At 44.3% G+C, this 15598-nt stretch overlaps 1 protein-coding gene across 1 annotated transcript in view; it reads right to left on the bottom strand.

Annotated features, from left to right (window-relative positions):
- The window catches only part of kcnh2b (potassium voltage-gated channel, subfamily H (eag-related), member 2b), a 150224-nt gene extending 138253 nt beyond the window's left edge, over positions 1-11971 (bottom strand). The window contains exons 1-2 of the mRNA XM_036554997.1: positions 11840-11971; positions 2993-3223 (exon numbers count right to left, since the gene is read on the bottom strand). Coding sequence (XP_036410890.1) covers positions 2993-3223; positions 11840-11915 — 307 coding nt within the window. The 5' untranslated portion in view covers positions 11916-11971. The remainder of the gene's footprint in view (positions 1-2992; positions 3224-11839) is intronic.
- Between the last annotated feature and the right edge of the window lie 3627 nt (positions 11972-15598).

The following is a 15598-nucleotide window of genomic DNA, read 5'->3' on the forward strand; positions in this document are numbered from 1 at the left end:
CCAGCGACACCTTCACCGAGCGCCAGGTTTGTTTCAGCTTTCATCATCTCAGGGCCAGAGAACTGGGTCTGAAGCATCTCATTTCACTCTGACTTTGTCCAGCTGGCAGACTAAGCTATTGTCACATCTTCAGCACTTTCTTTAAAGTGACTAACACAAAGGAATCGGTGTGACTGAATATGGTAACATATGCAGTTCCAGAAAATGAAAACTGAAAGAAATAAATGAGAAAAGCTTATATTCCAGCTGTAATTACACAGAGTAACATCAGAAAACTATGTACCTAATTAAAAGGGAAGATCCTCTACTACTACAAGACTGAAAAACCCTGTAATCTAAGTAAGGATCTGAAGATAATTTTTTTGTGTTTTTATCACTGACTTGCCTCGCTTGGAGTGGGAGTTATCAGCCCTCCTCCTCTCCTCGCCAGAGCTGAAACGCATTATAATGTCGGTGATTCATGATCAGATAAGATCTGATTGAATGGCAGTAACCACCTCGGGCTGCTGCAGCTGAGAGAACACACATAAGAAACAAAACTTGCACTCCCATAAAACCTTTTCTGCTCTCTCCAGAGTATATCTAATCTTCATTCAGTGAACTCAATGGCTCCTGTCCAAGTGTGACCAGTCGACACACGCCGAGAGGGATGCGATGGGGCATAGAGAAGGGCCTTGAAAGACCCGTTTCCACCAATCAGATGACCCTGTGGCAGAGGGTCAGTCAGGCAAAGCGGGGACCCAGGCCCCAGGCCCAACGAGGGGATGGGGAGCGTTGCAGCCTCGCCGAGCACGGCAGCACGGGTGAAACTCAGCAGGCAGGTGTGCTCCCTGCTAACAAAGACTTGGATGCAGATGGCATCTAAAGACGTGTACTTAAGGAAATGAAGGGGCTTATTTATGGGCACCCACTTGTGACAAACAGCGCCAGACTAAGCGGGAATACACGCCGCCCGCGGGCCCGCCCACACCGGGGGCTGCCTGCCCAGCGAGCCTCGGGTTTCTCTGATAAGCCGGCCTAGGCGAGCGGCGCTATGAGCTGTGTGCTGCTGGCTCGGACCCGCAGGAGATCCTCTGGGCAGTCTTAATTTCAGGAGCCTGCTGTAACTGAGGGTACAGAGTTACGTGGCGCAACATCACCGTCTCCAAACACAGGTTCCTGACACCGGCATACAGGCCGCGGGGCTCGCGCTTTTGACCCTGCGCAGGTGCTCGGAACCCAGCGCACGTCCTTGCGTCCTGCATAATGCATGGTGTGCCAGGGCCGGGCTGACAGCGGCGAGAAGTTTACATTTCAGAGTGATTGATTAACTGCCGGTCAGATCAGCAACGGGCGATTGAGCTCGAGAGGGGCTGATTCATCATTCTGAAGGCTAATGCTGGCGAGTGATGACAGATGAATGACGCGATCATATCACCCGGACGACCAAGCTGGCGCGGAGGAGAGGGCGAGGACTGCCAAGGCGGCCCCTTTTCTGGTCTTCAAGCTTGTTTCCCATTCTGCGCTGGATTGATAAATTGGATTTTTCCATCCTGGCTTTGACAAATTGCACCTTCCTCCAGGTCTGCATGGTGACCTGGTGAGCCATGAGACCCAACCACAGTAAGAGTAGGTGGTGTTAGGACCGTTACTGATCTCAATGAGTGACATACGGACAGTGAACGCCAGGGGAAGCAGGGGGGAGTAGAGTGGTGTCCCAGCAGCACTTGGTAAAATCACAGTGGACCTCAGTAACCGTGCCAAAAATGGCAGGTTGTCCTGATTAGATGACACATACACGAATCCCTGCTCTATTTGCCTGTGCAAATAGACACTAGTCTCACATGAGAAGTGCTGGATTTCACAGGTTTACTGTAAATATGACTGCTCGGAATGGCATCCTCTGGAGCTGGATGTGTGTTTCTCTGCAGGAAGGACAGAGGGGGTGGGACAGCCATGGAGGGGGCGCTGTTAACACCTGCCTCACCTTTAATTTCTCTCTGAGGCAGACAACTATGAGTCATCATCACACACAGCTGCTGTCCACATTAAAATACTCATTACCCACATACTGTATGTACACACACATATATAGGCCGATAAATACATGTTAGCCTTAGAGTCAATAAACTGCTCTGTAGTATGTGGCATCTTTTCGATTATCCTCTGCGTGCTGTGCGAGGCAGTGTGGGGGTGTGGCATGTGCCCGCCCCACCCCATACGACACAGCGATCTCCGTATAAACAGAGGATGCTGTGACTGTTACACTGAATAGGTGGCTGTGGCGCAGCCGCAGAACACAACAATGCGAACTATCAGCTGAGAGCAAACATCTGGCGCCAGCCCTGTTCTTGCATTTTCTGTTCAGCTGCAGACTGCTATGAGATCCACCGACCGCCTGTGTGCCCAGCCTTCTGCCGGCGGAAGACCTACAGCAAATCCCTGCTGCTGATTTGGAAATCGAGCTCTGCTGAAAATTTGCATTCATTTGCCAGAATGACTCGCTGACATTTGAAACCAACTGAGAGCCGGATGGAAAAATTCCCCAGTTTCAAATCATTCATCCGCAGCATCGCCCAGATAGCAGTTTTTGTATTCAGCTCAAGAAATGGATAGCTCAGTGAAAAAAAAATGACTCTTTACGAGCAAAATGGAGTAAAAATATTTTGTGAAAATATATGCTAAATGTACAAGTAGATTATTTTTATTTTGTGTCACTAATTCAATTAATTAATGTCCTGATGCATCATTTGTTATGACCACAATGTATCATCGATTTTATGCCAAAGTCCTAGTCTTACAAGAGCGTGATTTTTCCCTACATAGGACATCACTTAAAAAAGTGTACGTTACACCTAAAAAGTAGCATGTCCGCATGAACTTGACAAATATTGAATTTTTGTTTAAACTTCATGCTCTACATGAATTCTATGTGGAGCAGAATGTACTTTGAAGGATCTGTGTAATACTGGTTGACTCCCGTCTTGCGCCGTGCAACAGGGTGCAGTCCTACCGTCCTTCCTGTAGAGGGAGATCTCCACCTTCCTCTCCTCTGAGCCCAGGAGCGCCTGGGCTATCTGCGCGATGGCCAGCCGCTTGGTGTGCGGGCCGTACAGGAAGTTGCAGGTGCAGGGCTTCTGCATGATCTCGGCACGCGTGTAGCCGCACATGCTGCAGAAGCCGTCGTTGCAGAAGATGATGGCGCAGTTCTCCACCCGAGCGTTGGCGATCAGGAATTTACGACCTGCGGGAGGCAGAGAGCGGAATTACCGACGAGTGAGAACGGAGCTCTCATTCACCCACCACCCTGATGGCAAACGGCCACAATATGTGGCTTTCCCGACCAAAAAAATGATTTTTTATTCCCAGCTGCCATATGAAAACCATGTAGCATATTGTGACACTTACAAATGACCCTTTTCTGATCTATGCTATGTACTCATAATTCAATTTTCATTACCCAGTTTTCGTTTTTGAAGAGCGACCGTAGGTCACTTGAAACGTCACTGCCTGCACACAGTCATCCACAGATCTTGACACCCAGCAGCTGTCACAGTGGCACATTTCAACTGCTGAATAAAACCCTCGCTCCAAAGGCCTTCCAATACCGTACATCAGATTCCACACTAATGGTAACCGCCACAAAATCTGTCTTCATACTATTAGTGTGACTAAAAATAAACATTAAAAGCTCCCCCCTCCATACTCCTTGGTGCTGATAAAATGAGATGGAATGCTAAATAATCGTTGGTGCTGAGAGGCATGAGAAGCTGAGGGGCGTAACCCTGAGCCCCCACTTCTGTAGTGTCCTGTGGCTCTCCATCTGCTCCATGCGGATATGAACACTGATACATACAGGAGACACGAGGCTGTCAGCACAGGCAGCACTTACTGTTCCCTACAACTGCCGATGGTATTTCCTACCCAAAACGCGATGTGGAAAACTCACGTGAGGTGGATTTTCCATTCACACGAAACGTTACACTTACCCCAGTAAAGAGTTATGCATGAGGGCATCCAGCCAAATGTGTCCATTGAGTACAAAGCTGTTAAATCAGCAGGTGCAGTTTTTTCTTGTCTGTCTAACATGGGCCTTGTTTTGCTTGACTTCGTGGCTTCATAAGCTGCTGCTGGAAAACTGCTTTGAGTTTTGCCCCCTTGTGAGATGTCCACTGAGGGCCAGAAGGGTTCATTGGGCCTAACAGCACAGGGCAGAGGAAATGCCTGAATGCCTGCTATTGTCCTAATGAGAGGGAAATTGTCTCTAGGTGAAAGAGGGAGGAAATCTACTTGATGATGTAGATATAGAACACATATTAAAATACGCAACAGACAAGACCAGTGTGGAAAAGATCAGACAAGAGGGTTATAGCTGTGTTGGAGGCCAGCCCAGTGACAACATGTAAAATTTACTTTCATGTCCTGAGTAAATTAATGCAATTTTAAGTGCTGCAGTTGCAGATAGCTTTGCCGCCCCTAATTGTAATATGAAACATTTGCAATTTCCATCCCATTTTTGGAAATCCCTACAGAAACTGTCAGCAATAAATCTTCTTCAAGGACTAAACTGTGAAAGGAAAGTGCCTCTGCACAGAACTTCTTTTAGACTTTGCTCACATAATTGCACATGTTCAATGCATCACCAAAGACTTTGTGCAACAATAAGTTCAAACTTTTCTGAGAGGGCAGCTGTCAACTCATCGGTTTGCACAAATTCTTTGTGTTTGATTGCACTAACATCACCACAGATGAGTTTTATTTTAATTGAGGCTACTTTTAATTAAAAATGCTTATAAATAACCCAAACAGGAACATCAGCTGCTTATCTGAGCAATTTGCTACAAATTGGGCTAATTTTATCCAAGACCTTAAAATATCAAGCTGGAGTTCAAGCTGCACTCGGCAAATGGAACAAGGGATTTACAAGGACTGCAATAACTTGTGACAAAGATTTTATTTTAGAAGCTTCGTAATCACTTAATTTACCAGATGATTACATCACTATCAAGCTGGAGCGTAGACTCCATTTGGATATGGGAATCATTATATAGAGGTTCAACGGTCTCTCTGGGCTGACCGTGAACGGAATAATGGCAAAGCGGCTGAATCCTGGACTGTAGAGAATGGGAAATGACACATACACAGACAGACAGAGAGACTCTTGAGCCGAGATGCTCAGGAGAGGGGCTCTGTGTCTGCTACTCTCATTCTGAATACCCAGAGCACCTGCCCTGTCGCTTGTAACAACAACACCCCCCCCCCCTCCAACACACACACACACACCCCTCCCCACCCCCGCCCCCGCCCCCGCCCCCCGGGGCCTTCGAACACCAGCTGTTACTGACTGAGGAACAAAGAGCCACCACAAACGACACAGAAGTGCAGAGGCACAGAGGACAAAACAAGACATTGCTGACCAAAACAAAGCACTGTACTACAACGGCTTCACCTTTTGGAACACGCAGGTTTACTAATTCATCAGTAATTCGTTAATAAAATGCGTAAAACAAAATGTAAAATACATTAAAAAATAGAATGTTGCTCCATATACCTTCGTGTCATTTGCGTTTTTTAAAAAACAGATTGATTTTATGGTTATAATTTCAACCTTATTACATATCATTATAACATAACAAATAGCTGCCTCCTATTACCGGCACACTCTTACAGACAGAATTACAGGAATATGTTAGCGAGAACCGAATGTCACGGGGAAGCACCTTTCAACAGAACAGCAGGAAGCCATCTCTTACATCCATTTACTGTTAACTGTGTAGTAAGTGAAAGTGCAGTCAATTCTCCTAACAGGTCATTTTTACAAACAGCACCAATGCTGAGGTACTGACTAGATATTGTTCTTTTGATGGTACCCGTCCAAAGCCTGCATCAAATACAAAAGCTGTGCCACGTACAAAACTAAGCATTGTAATAAAGGCACTTGCCTTTGCATGGAAACAGCATCATTCTCATTTCTCTTAGTTGACAGAAAGCTAGGGACAATAAATAAATTACTTAAATAATAAATAATCCTACTACATAAATTAGTGACACGGTACATTACGCTCTAAGCCATAAACCAGATGCGTTACTGTGGCAGCAATATACTACTAATAATGAGAAAGTAGATCATGTGAAGAGGCTGCTTGTTTGTCTAGCTAATAGGCCGACTGTTCTACATTTAATGCATTTAAGGCACACTTAAGATCAAAGCAAATAAGTAAATGCCTAAAAGTCTTAACTGCCTATGGGAAGTGACCAAAAGGAGGCTGTTGGATAATAATGTTACTTGTTGCTTGATTTAAATTCATTCTACCAAGCCATGCAAATTATGCAAAACTCATGCAAATTCCATAAATATTAACTGCATCTCAAACAATCGGCGCATTGGAAAATGGCTTACTCAGAATCGGTCTTACACACAGGTCAAGTTTATTCTGTAATGCTTTCTCACTGCAGAAAATATGTATGTTTTTTACAGTTTGCCTCCAAGTGATCTTAACATAGATTCAGCACTGAAAGACCATGCTTATCTACCATTTTTAATAATGAGAGAACTGATTGAAGTTTATATGAAAAGAAAACAGACAAGTGCTCCTTGTTGAAGGAAACAGTGTTTAATATTCCCAGACATGACGTACAATCTGGCTCACTGTTTCACAGAAAATCCCTTCCTAATGGTTCTTCTTTCCCAGAGACAGACAGCGCATCTTGGAACTCTACCTTATATCGATTCAGACTGCAGAACTTCAGGCCCTGGAGTGGCCTGTACAAGCAGACCACGGATGTCAACCATTATCCTTCACCGTGGATTTGTGAGCTCATCTGAGGCGGCTGCAATGCTGTGAAATCAGTGCAAGAATGTCTGATATACAGAGGTATAATCCTTTCTCACGCACCTCCTGACCAGAACACAACAGGAATGCCAAAGGCCTTCTGACCGCCAGTTGTATTGAGTTTTGTTCTCTCTGAAAACAGAACTGACAATTCAGTTAGGGATTTTAAACTCACTCGCAAACCGTCCCCACAACTGTCCAGGCCCTCTTATTACAGGTGCCCTTAATGCACGGAATATAAAGGGGGACCCCTGACACAAGTCCCAAAGGGCAGCCCTTACCACAGTCTTCTCTAAAATCCCTCTCACTTGATGTGGAAATGGAGCACATCGATCGTACCAACCGTCATTCAATTACTTTAACAAAACAACACTGAACCAGTGTATTGTACCCAGAAGGCCCACTCTAGCTTGTTAGATCTCTCAAAAATGTCATTAAAGGACCATAGTATTCAGAAAGAAAAAATTGTGATCATTTACACACTTGCCAGGCAACATAAATTCTCCCTGCAAACAAAGGGATGATTAGACTCTTCATTGTGTCCCTGGGAATGGAAGTTTCTGTATGTTAAATACTGATATCATTAATATGTGCACAAACTTGCAAAGCAACTTGTAGATCAGAGGCCTACGGTATATACTCTCCTGTGCTGTTCAAAGTAGGAGCAAACTTAACATCACAGATACGTTCCAAAAGACAGGACATACTATGTAAAACAGTTTCTATGGGACCAGAAGACACACAGGAGAACTTTCCTGATGGCCAGCTGGCTTGACCAGCTTGATGCTAGATAGCTCTGATCCAAAACTCGGGAACAGATAATGGAGCAGCACCTCATCCTCAAGACATGCTGGTATTTGTGACACAAATGATTAATTTTATCATTAAAGCTGACTTGTAGCGATTCGCCTTCCAGCAGGATGAAAGCATCATCCACATTCTTGAGATACCTGAAAGGATGGCCAAACAATCACACGTTGCCCCCCACTTTCATAAATATTAAGGAGGAAAAAACATAAGGGACACTGCTGATTAATGTGGTGGGCATGTTTAAAAATGTTTATGTCAGAACGTATCAAACTGCTCAAAGGGGACATAGAAGGGGACTACATAGGCGATAAAAGCCTATACACGCAAGCCCAGTGATGTATCAGAAAGAGACATAACAAGCAGGGATGTTCTGAATGAGTTGAGTAGTACATTTCTCAATTGACTCAGCTCCCCTCTCTGCTCACCCTCCCTGTAAAGCTGAGCCAGCCGCTTTACCAAAGGCAGAGGCATGGGTCCAAGACACCACTTGATCTCAGCCCCTTCTAGTAAGGTGAGGCGGTTTGCCGTGTACTGTAGGCTGCTGCGCTGCTTCAGTTAAACCCGGGGTCGCCACGGAGACGAGCGGCCGAGTCTGTCACCCTGCAGCAGGCCGTCACAGTGGGAAACGCCATGTGTCAGAGACGGCGGCGAGAGAGAGAGCGCTGACATCCAATCACACTCGCTCCTGTCTCTGCGTGACCGAGGGGTCAGGATCGCGGAGTTTCCGTGTTACTGGGAGGGCAGGAAAGTGGATCCTCTCATGACCGCTGCCTACACCAAACACGTTCAGCGGTTCAGGATCACACGACGCACGGCGTGAGGTTCTGTTCCTAAAAGCGGCCATGACTCCCGATCTACGCTCTGTGTTCAGTGTCACGCACACACACGGAGCAACAGCGAAGTGAGACCTCTCCCTCGGGCTGACAGCCGAGGCAGCATCCAGGCTCTTTTAAAGAAATCCGCTGCAGGCTGAACTCATTAAAGCAAGTAAGGCACGTTCAGGTGCAGCGGTTGCCGTTCGTTTAATATTCTGATCCCGCTTTGATACAGATAGAGAGGATTGAGTCAGCCGCGTCAGCCGAGTCAGATCGCCAGGGAACCACACGATCAGCTACTGAAGTTGCCCAGGCGATGTCATGTTTGCGCGCACAGAGCTACGTTTAATATCCTCCCCGGCCCACACTTCATATGCATTTAATTGCGGGTTGCTTGTTCCCCTGATAAGAAGAAGCGACAACACCTAAGTTAAGAGATGAGATTTCTGACAGAGAAAGGACTACCACTACTTTTCTCATCAGACAGGTACTTTCGGACTCAAAACAAGATAGCCAAACCTCTGACCCTCTCTCTCTACATACTGACTCCATTTTGCAGGTAGAAAAAGGAGAAGCCTGCCTGAGGACACGACATCAATTTATTCCACACTGTAGACAATGAACAGCATTGGACCATATAATACTAAATGTGTAATTGTACTGAAATAAACTGTCACAATAAATTTTGTTCTGTGGCTTGTTTGCCTTTTCTCAGTTTTGTTCACAATTTCTAAGGTATCATAGCCTTTTCTCGAGTGATCAGATCAACCTGAAGTATGGCCAAGTGTCTTAGCAAAGAGCTTGAAAACACAAAGGTATTGATGGTGTTAAAGGAAAAGCCAAAAATGGCAGATCATGGATGACATCTCAGCATAAGATCCAAATACATTGGGAGTCTGTGGGGACTTGTTTAAAAGTTTAAACAATGGATTACTTTTAATTAACTTTTTTTCCCAAAGACTTAAATTTATTCATTTATTCATTTGGAATTGCATTCTTCTGATTGGTTCAAATACCATGCAACCTGCAGCGGGCCAAGCAACCCAATCCAGGAGTAATTTCTTTCCTTAAATAGAGCTGCAACAGAGTGAGTATGAGGCATAAGTGTGGATGTCTTACAATATCCCTCTCTACTTTGTTCTCTATTTGATTTGTTTTGAAGAACAGGTTAATTTGACAGTATCCTATGAGATAAGTGCCCAGATTCGGTCTCCAGTTTCTAGCGCAACGGCTGTAATTTCTATCTTACATTGTTTGTCTGACAGCATATTGATGAATAAAGAGCTGCTAAGTTCCCACAGCAGCCCCGAGGTGCCAGGCGTTTGTGTCCAGCTCATGTTGAAGTTTCTGCACATCCAGATGTGCTCTCCTTCTACAATACTGAGTATGAGTGTTAGTTTCCCTATGGAAGCACTGGGGCAATCTCTCTCTCTCTCTCTCTCTCTCTCTCTCTCTCTATGCTGATTGTGAAACTGGTCACATATCACCTGCAATTTAGGAAAGGCAACACGTGACTGCTGTGTGTTCAAGACAATCATACACAAACCAAGGCAAATCACATTTGTGTTCTGTGGCAATATTGAAATAGAGATGTTGCTGCTGAATGCCAAGTGGACAGATGCATTATTTCTATCCAGAGCCGTGCTGTCTTTACACTGGTATATTTTATACATATGGGAACATACACCCTTCTTGTTGATTCATTGGTACTGGCTAAAAACAGACATTACTGGGTTTTGTGAATGTTAAAGTTATCAATAATCCACTGTAGAGGGGTGCAGTGTTGGTATCAATGTATAAGCACAGTTCCATGTATTTCTGGGTAGGGTGGCAAAATCTTCACGTGAAATCAAATAGAGAACGTGATGCCAGAGACAGAAAAGGGTTTAAGGCATTTCAGGTAAATTGAATATTTTGTGAGATAAAAATTTATGAGCTTGCTTTACATTTTAAAAATAAGACATGATTGCAGCCGTTGTTCAAACTGTAGGAAGAGCAGGTGCATGGTGTTATCGCAGTGTCTACATTTACTGTATGCATAAGCCAATGGTGCTACATATTGAATAGTCAATGGAATGTCCTTCAGCTGGATCTATAATATTCTATTTAGAGTGGGTTTTGGAATTACCAGCCTCAAAACATTCTGGACACCACCCACAAATGAATTATTTACTAAATGTATTGAGGCAAACAGTGACTGGTACACACTAAAGAGTTATTGATCTTCTTCTAACATGCTTAGGTAGCCTTCCCACAGGTTTGTTGACAAATTTGGAAACAGACTGCCACTTTTTATTTTCTTTTGTATGATTATGCCTTTGTATTCATTGCATTTCATTCATAAAACAGATTAATACGATTTTTGTTGTTTGTCCTCAAAGGCACTTACCCTCTTTTCTTACATCTTGTCTAATCCAGATCGTTCATAATGAGCTTCAGATGAAAATAAATTGTCTCAACTTTGCGTTTTCTACTTGTATTTTGCATCTATTTTGAACGGCTATAACAACACCGTAGAAATCGCTACGGCAATTGTCCAAATGCAATTATTGTTGTACAAGCCAAAATATTGTCTTAATCATGCAAGCTGTTGTTTTTTCAGCATTAATGGTATTTTCCACCTAAGTGAACGGGTATAACTAAGATATCTTTTGGTGCATGATCTTTGCATCGTTGCCGCCTGATTCGACTTTATGCAGGCTAAATCCTTGCTTGCGCGCCCACAACTGGGACCACAACGCGCGTGCTACTATCAGGTCTGGGGACATTGCAGGAGCAACGTCTTTCATGATTGTCTACTTATTCACACAAAGGAAAAAATACAGATTTTTACAGAAACGAGATGCATAATGATACCTTTTCCGGTGATATTTTAACATTAATTTACTGGGAATAAAAATCCGTAGGAGGTACCTATTGCGTCTTGAAAATAGATCACTGTCCGCCAGCTTTTCTTCTGCAGTTCAACCCAAAATAACTAATTTGAAATAACTGGTCATACGCACCTTCCCTGTAGTATGGATAAATATTTTTATGTAAAACTGCCAATAAGGAGGCGATTGCTTAAATCTAATAATCCCAACAAAATACGAGGCGGAATGTATCCGGTAACTTTATTCATTTTCAGTAAATTCGAGGTTTGAGTTTTTATTGTTGTCACCTGTGTACTTCAAATATCTCACAAATCGAATTAATATCATTTTAACGTAGAAAGGCACCTGAACTGTAATTGACGTCTGATTTCTTAATACATTATAATCAATTAAACAAATGACATGCAAAACAACCCGTTGTAGTGCAAGGCGGTTGAGGAGTAAAAGATTTACCGTGATTATAATTAGCTACCTGCTAACAAAATATCAATGACATAATAACTGTACTAAAATTATAAATTAATCTTACTCTGGCCATCGAATTTCCGGATGATCGTGTCCAGGAAAGTGTTCTGCGGTGCCACGTGCCCCCTTCGGACCGGCATCCTGGCTTGCACCCCACTGAGTTAGGAGACTTTCGGTAGCCAAACTGTCCTTTACGCAGAGAGGCACGCCAAGGGTCACTGCGCCCTCCCCATATGCGTTAGAACAGTAATCCACGACTAAAGCACACTTCAAAACTTCCAGAGATAAACTGACCAGTCAATATGAAGATGGAAAGCTCCCTGTAACTGAGCCACCACCTGGTCGAGGGAGAGGGGGATCGAGAGACAGTTTCCAGTTTCCACTATGGGGTGCGGCGCGTGTTTGTTTACGTCCTTTCCAACTGTGAACGTAAAGGAAGACCCCTCTTCCGTTCAGCTTCTGACGCGCGGTTACTTGCTGTCGTTTGAGTGAGTGAGGTCCGGCGAAGGTGAGTCAATCGGCCTGCCGAGGTGCAGTGCCATTCTTGCGTCTGCTCCCCCTTTGTCCCACAGCCTCCTCGCTCCCACTCGATACACCCTGTCCGACAGGGGAAAGCAGCGACAGCGTTCTGCGCTGGCTTGTGGAGATGCAGCCGTACAGGGAAGTCGCGTCCAGCGTTCTCCGCGCTCTACCCAGATGATCTCAGCTCACCGGTAACGGCGGCTGCACCTCTTTAACCCCTTCCTTAACGTCGAGGGACTCTTAAAACAAGCTTTACGCCGTTAAAAAAAATCATAACTTTAATAATCAACTCCAGTAGCCGCAACCATAATATAAAATTTCAACGGAAGAATAGACCCAGTAATTTTCAGAACGGTACACTTCCTAGTTTCATGATGCATGTCCCTTTTGTGCGTTTACACGATGAAAAAAAAAAAAATCAAAACCGTTGTTACAGTGACGTTAAGAGTGAAGACGATACGCATATCATTTAAATATAAAAGAAGAAAATTTGTGTAACCGCTGACACGGTCACACAGGTGCATCTTGATTTGCATTCACAGGTGCTACAGTCGTGACACCACGCGCTAGCGTTTCAAACATAAAGCGTGTAGGCAGCCGTGTCTGCGCAAATGTCTGCGTGAAGCTCATTAATAATTTATGAGGCAATTGTTATCAAATGCAAATACAAAAAAATTAAGAAAGGTGTCCGTGTAAGTACAGTTTATATTAAGCGAACTCACCCCTCTTTTGTTAAAAAATGTATTATGTATCTGCATGTCGTTTTGTTGGGTTTAGGGGAGGACACTGTCGTCACCTTCATTTGCCTTGTGTGTGAGGGCTTCAGACTATGCCAGATACGTCACTGCGTATGCATGAGCATGAATGTGGAGTTCCCCTGTCGTCACTGGAAGATAGACAATAGCTTTGAGTCGGGGATGTGTTGACACTGCTGTAATCCCGATATTTTGCTGTTTTTAACATGTTCATTGTCGATTCTACCTCAGACGGCCCCAGAGAACGGAAAGGTTCTCGACCCAGCTAGTTATTCTTAAGAGGTTACACTTTTAATACGTATCTAGAACGGAGTCCATATCTGCACCCTCCCTGCTTCTGTGAATGAGACGGGGAATCCGCTGAGCTCCACCGGGCGGCGTGCTAAGATGCCTCCTCGCAACTCCCATATTTAGTAAGGAGTGCTAACACACGGATGCCTTGGAAGCGGCGCTCTTGTGAGATCTTCCCGTCTGCCGTTTATCTCCACACGCCCCCCTTCCTCTCTGTCTCTCTCATGTATCCGATGCTAAAATAAACGCAACACATTGATAATGTTATCTTTGTTTCATATTTCTTCTTCTTCTGATAATAATAATAATAATAATAATAATAATAATAATAATAATAATAATAATAACGATAAATGTGCTCTTCCAAGCTTGTCAGATTTAGGGGTGTGCAAAGATTTGATCTAACAACAATGTGTTTTGCCCTGTTATGCATGCTGTGAATACACTTTTCTGTTTTTATAACAAGGATCAAGGATGTCACCGTTATCATAATAGTAATCATTTTAGGAAGTTTTACATTCATAAATCAACATTTTTACAAATCCATGTTACCATGGATGTAGGCAAAGTTGATAAAAATTTCAAACAAACAAATCAACTTTGTTTACTGTTTGTTTAAACACCCAAGCCTTTTAAACACTAGCCATAAAACTGTAACCTTTTTTGTCTTTCTTTTCTCTGTGTGTCTTTGTGTCCTTTGTGTTACAGAGGTCAACATGTAAACAGTATCAGTATTATTATACATGCCATGCAATTTATCCATTCCTTTGCTTTTATACCAAACTTTTCCTTTGTGCACATTTTTTTCTCATCCTAGATTAAGCATCTCTGGATTAAGATATTTCCATGGCACAAGTGTATTGATGGAGTAACATTAATGTCTTTCTGTCAGATACTTACACGTATGGCACTTTCCTGACAAACACGGACAGTACTCATAATATATGCTGACATGCCCCCTCTCTGGCTTGCTCTGTAGGGATGTTTGATCCTGGATGCTGTCGGGAGACATCTCCCACCTGTGGCGCTCTGCCTCAGACTTGATCTATCTGGGACGATGGAGCCCGTGTGGGCTGCCTCAAGTGCCGGCATTGCTAAATATTTACGCCGACAGGGCCATGCATCAGCTGTGGCCACTGCCAAGACATCGCCCAAAATAAATGGATGCTCCACTAATGAGGACCTGTCTTCCCGGTGCCAGTGCTCCGCCCCCACAGGGGAGCAGTGTCCAAACTGTCCTCCCAAAGAGGTGGGCTCTGCCTGTGGTGCTTGGAGGTGCTGTTGCATCAGGACCAGAGGGTGGCATTAAACGTATGCATGAAGTGGAAGGCCACACTGGAAAGGCTCAAACTAATACAATCCAACCTTTGTTAGAACTGGAAAGCACTGCCGTGCACCGTGTATCTGTAATGCAAGCCGTGTTGATTTGATGCGATTCCGAAGCTTTGTAATTCTGCTCTTTTGAGAACAACGCTTTCCTTGTGCGTGCATGCTCTCAGGAAAGAACAGAGCTTTGTGATGCATATTGGATCAAAGAGCAGAAAATCTGAACAACTTTACAGCTATGTTCCGGGTAGAAGCCTCTGATGAGAATGGTGAGTCCCGGTGAGCGAGTACACCTGCTGTCAGCTCCTGTGGTCATCAGAAGAACTGATGCCAGAGCTCGGCCATCCCCAATCCATCAGTATACGCACTGTGTACTGAGGACTGTTGCCAGGGCAGTGGGCTCCCTCTGTGGAGGACTAATGGTGGCAAAGAGGGAAGTTTAGCTTGTCTGCCAGGCCTGCAAGATATGGTGGAGGCAGAGGTCCTATTTTTTAACTGCTCTAAAATCTCTCACCTTCCTAGCCTCAATAAACCCGTCCCACACCTAGTCCGTGTCTGCTTGTTTATTTGTTTTGCTCACCCTTTTAGCACCCATTCTTACATTCACGGGCAGAAATCTTTGCTGTTACACTGGCTTGAAGCTCTGGGAAAAAAGGCCTTTTCAATGAGAAAAGTATAATGTTGTACCCTAAGGGAGGTCAGCTCTTGTCTTGTCCAGCAGCTTTTATACACCCTGGCTGTTAGCAACTACTTTACACCAGATTCATTGATTGAAGGGACTTCCTGTCCCCATCATGACTTGAAGTGCACCATTAAGAGCCCACAGACAATTCCCAAGACCAGACTTGCCCATCCCTGCTGTGTACCCACCCACACATGCACATGCATACACACACACTTTAAATATGAAAACCATATTCTATGGGGTA

This window comes from Megalops cyprinoides, chromosome 2, assembly GCF_013368585.1.
Source record: "Megalops cyprinoides isolate fMegCyp1 chromosome 2, fMegCyp1.pri, whole genome shotgun sequence".
Taxonomy (NCBI): Eukaryota; Metazoa; Chordata; class Actinopteri; order Elopiformes; family Megalopidae; genus Megalops; species Megalops cyprinoides.